Source organism: Lathyrus oleraceus, chromosome 5 (genome assembly GCF_024323335.1).
Source record: "Lathyrus oleraceus cultivar Zhongwan6 chromosome 5, CAAS_Psat_ZW6_1.0, whole genome shotgun sequence".
NCBI classification, from domain to species: Eukaryota; Viridiplantae; Streptophyta; class Magnoliopsida; order Fabales; family Fabaceae; genus Lathyrus; species Lathyrus oleraceus.
The window spans coordinates 352479737-352483185 of NC_066583.1; the positions used below are offsets into that span (position 1 = coordinate 352479737).

General features: G+C 36.7%; 1 protein-coding gene across 1 annotated transcript; it reads left to right on the plus strand.

The window, feature by feature from the left end:
• The first annotated feature begins 39 nt into the window (after window positions 1-39).
• Window positions 40-3204, plus strand: LOC127078740 (uncharacterized). Its single transcript, XM_051019173.1, has 3 exons — window positions 40-1213; window positions 1380-2923; window positions 3006-3204. The coding sequence occupies exons 1-3, from the start codon at window positions 40-42 to the stop codon at window positions 3153-3155; spliced, it is 2868 nt and encodes a 955-aa protein (XP_050875130.1). The 3' UTR covers window positions 3156-3204.
• The last annotated feature ends 245 nt before the right edge of the window (window positions 3205-3449 follow it).

Genomic DNA, 3449 nt, shown 5'->3' on the forward strand with positions numbered 1-3449 from the left:
TATAGTTTCTTCTTTGTGCTAACATTGAAAAAGACAAAGATGGGTTTGAAAAACAATGCAAAAGACATTCAACTTCGTTTGTTGAGAATGTTTCATGTTTCAGTTGATTCTAGTTACAAGTTTCTACACAGACATCCAATATTTTCATGTCTTTTATTGGTTTTTTCTATTTTCTATATTTTCCTTTCATACATTTACACATTCTTAGGTTACATGTCACCTTTTCTTATATGTGGTGCAATATTCTTGAGAATCTTTTGGAGTTCTGAGAAAACACAACTAAGATATGCGAAAATCGGAGAGAAAAAAGAAGAGGAACAGATTAAAGTTGAACCGAAAATTCTACCACCAAAGATACCGATACCGATACCGATACCGAGCATTATAGGTAGACATGAGCAAATTCTATTCAAGTATCCGTCGCAAAATGCGACGAGTAGAAGGAGAAATTTTAGGGAGAGGAAATGGGATGTGTATGGCGGATTAGAAGAAAAGGCGAAAGATTTATCGGAAGTTTTTCAAAATGAGTACACTAATAAAAGACACATTGGACCTTTTAAGAGAGGAGAGAGTTCTCTGTATTATGGTTTATCATCGGGTAGAAGAACTCATCACGCGGTTAAGAGATCATTAAGACCCGAGCCTTCGATGGCTGATCTTGTCGAATGTGGCGATACGGAAATGGAGATAGAAAAGATGGAGGACGAGGAAGACGAAGAGGATGTGAAGAATACTATTGAATGGACAGAAAATGATCAGAAGAATCTTATGGATGTTGGAAATTCTGAGATAGAGAGAAACAAAAGGCTTGAGAATCTTATAGCTAGAAGAAGAGCAAGTAAATTGTTGAAGTTGCAAGTTGAGAATGGTTTGGTGGATAAGAAATCAATGACACCGAGTTCGATGAAACCGTTGGTTGTTAACAGAGAGAGTTGTGATATTGATGATTTAGAAATGCCTGGTTCTGCTCCTTCTGTTATGCCAAGGAGTCCTTATGATATTCCTTATGATCCTTATGAGGAGAAACCGAATCTTACAAGTGGTGGTTTTCTTAAAGATTTTCAGAAGGATGTGCTTTTTAGTAGGCATGAGAGTTTTAGTTTAGGTTCAAATCTTTCATCAGAAATGAAACATGATTATGGAACTAGAGAGAGTCATTCTTTTCATGGGAGGAAAGTGTCAGATAAACATTCTTTCTCAAGATTTAGAAGGCTTCCAGGTATTTTTTATAAACAACAGACACAGACACGACATTGACATATATACTACAATTGGCCGAACTTCGTGATCAATCATCGTGTTCTTGTGTGTAAATTTATCTGCTTATCTTAGAATCGAATTCTCTATTCTAAATGTTATATTGTTATTGTATGATTTTACTTATGCAGATAAAGGAAATCATGACTGGCTAATTGAGCAGTTGATCGACAATGGTGGGGCTGAAGAACGAATTCGAGAACCAAAACCACTAAACAAAGGAAAGGAAACAAAACTCGAAAACGATGAAAAATGTAAAACTCATATAGATGACACAAAAACCATGTCATTTCAATCAGGTGAATCAGGCTCAACTGTTCCAAACATCTCACACATTGAAACTAAAACTGTTTCACAAAAACCAGTGACAGGGCTGGCGTCAAGGTTTTCGAAGTCTCACGAGAGGCTCCTTAGTTTACCGGTTTCTTTTACCGATACAAAAACTACACACGAATCTATGTGTGACATCGTTCCGTCGCCAGTTGACAAGAGACAAGAAACTATGTTCTCAAGCGATCGACGACTTTGTCATACACCAACATACTCCATAGCTTCTGATTTACAAGTGGAAGTTTCTGAAGTTGGTTCGCCTTCATCGACAGTGGATGATAATGGTGACACCAATTCATCAAGTGATAGAGATAGAGATTCTATGTTATATGATGGAGATATTGACAGAGATATTAGTTCTGGCAGTGAAGATTTGTGGGGAGCTTCTTTCCATGGAAAAGGCGGAGTTAAAACCGAAGAGAATAACAACGGCGAAGATACAAATAACAGCTTAAAGGAAGTTGCTTCGCCTATTTCTTTACGACAAATAGATGAAGAAGATGTAGCTGATGTTAGTTCGTATTCGTCAAGAGACGAAGGACCTGATGATACTCCAACTTGCTGTGTAGTAAACACTGATCATAATGTTTTCGGAAATTATTCGAAATTTTCTAGGGGGAATTCGTCTTATGATACAATATCTCAGAATCAGTTGATAGGTAGCCCTATGGATCAAATATCGGAAGAGATTTCGATTAATGAGTCGCATGTTGTCAATGGGGTGAATAACTTGGCAAGGACGGAACAAGGTAATAGAGAGAACTCGACAAGTAGCGAAGATCCTGGTAATAGTCCACCAGTTGTAAGGCAAGAATCACTTGATGAAGGCTCTAATGAATCGATTTCGTCATCACCAAGGTCTGTATTACCAGACAAGACCGTATCCGATGAAGCTGCGTCTCCGTCTTTTAATCAACAGATGGATATAGATACTCCACGATCTATCGTCGAGGATATAGGTACTCCACGATCTATCGTCGAGGATATGACACAAGAAACATTGAATGAAGATGAACATTCACATGACAACATGGCTCAAAGTATTCAAACTTTGGTGGATGAGATAACTGATGAATCACATGATGTTGATTTCAATCATTTCCAGGAGCAAACAAACAACATGGAGAGTTCAATTGATGAATCAAATATTCCTAGAAACACGAATGATGAAGAAATCGAAAGAAAGGAACAACGAGACGAGTTAACTAATGGCGAAAGTAGTGAAGAAAATTCTTCACACCAAATCAACCAAGAGGCTACTTCAGAATCCATCAAACAAATAAATATGATGGAAACTATGGATGAAGAAGAATCAAAAGTTTTAGCTGATGACAAAGTAACATTTTGATTCTTTAAAATTTATGTCTATGTAGTTTTCAACTTCCATGATGATGCATGTTTGTTTGTAAACTCGGCAGGTTCCGTCAACAGAGGTGGTTGAAGAAGATAAAAATGAACCATTAGCAGTAGCAAATGGTAACATCAACGAGGAGTTTCCGCAACCACAGGTCATCGATTCGACGGTTCGCGACAAGGAAACAACCGAGGGTCATACGGAGGATTCATGAAAGACTTAATGGAAAAGAAAGAGGATTGAAAGACTAAAGTAAAGTTGCACATAGACTTATCTCACTGCACATACAATATCTTATTCATTATGTAGAAAACTAGATATAGTAAAAGAATATGAAGTGTAGAATATTAAAGAATTTTAATTATATATGGATGTTGCATTCTACCAATTTATGTGAAATGATACTCATGGTTGATTTAGTTTAATCTTGATTTAGTTACAATGTAAATTAAACTGCTTGAAAAAGAAAGGTTATATAGCATTCTGTTGGAATAATCTGTTTCAACTG

Excerpts from the sequence above, each read along its gene's own strand:
- LOC127078740 (XM_051019173.1), top strand. The coding sequence starts at position 40 with ATGGGTTTGAAAAACAATGCAAAAGACATTCAACTTCGTTTGTTGAGA. Across the intron at positions 1,214-1,379 it reads TTTCTCAAGATTTAGAAGGC|CTTATGCAGATAAAGGAAAT; the intron begins TTCCAGGTATTT and ends TGTATGATTTTA. Across the intron at positions 2,924-3,005 it reads AAGTTTTAGCTGATGACAAA|GTTCCGTCAACAGAGGTGGT; the intron begins GTAACATTTTGA and ends TAAACTCGGCAG.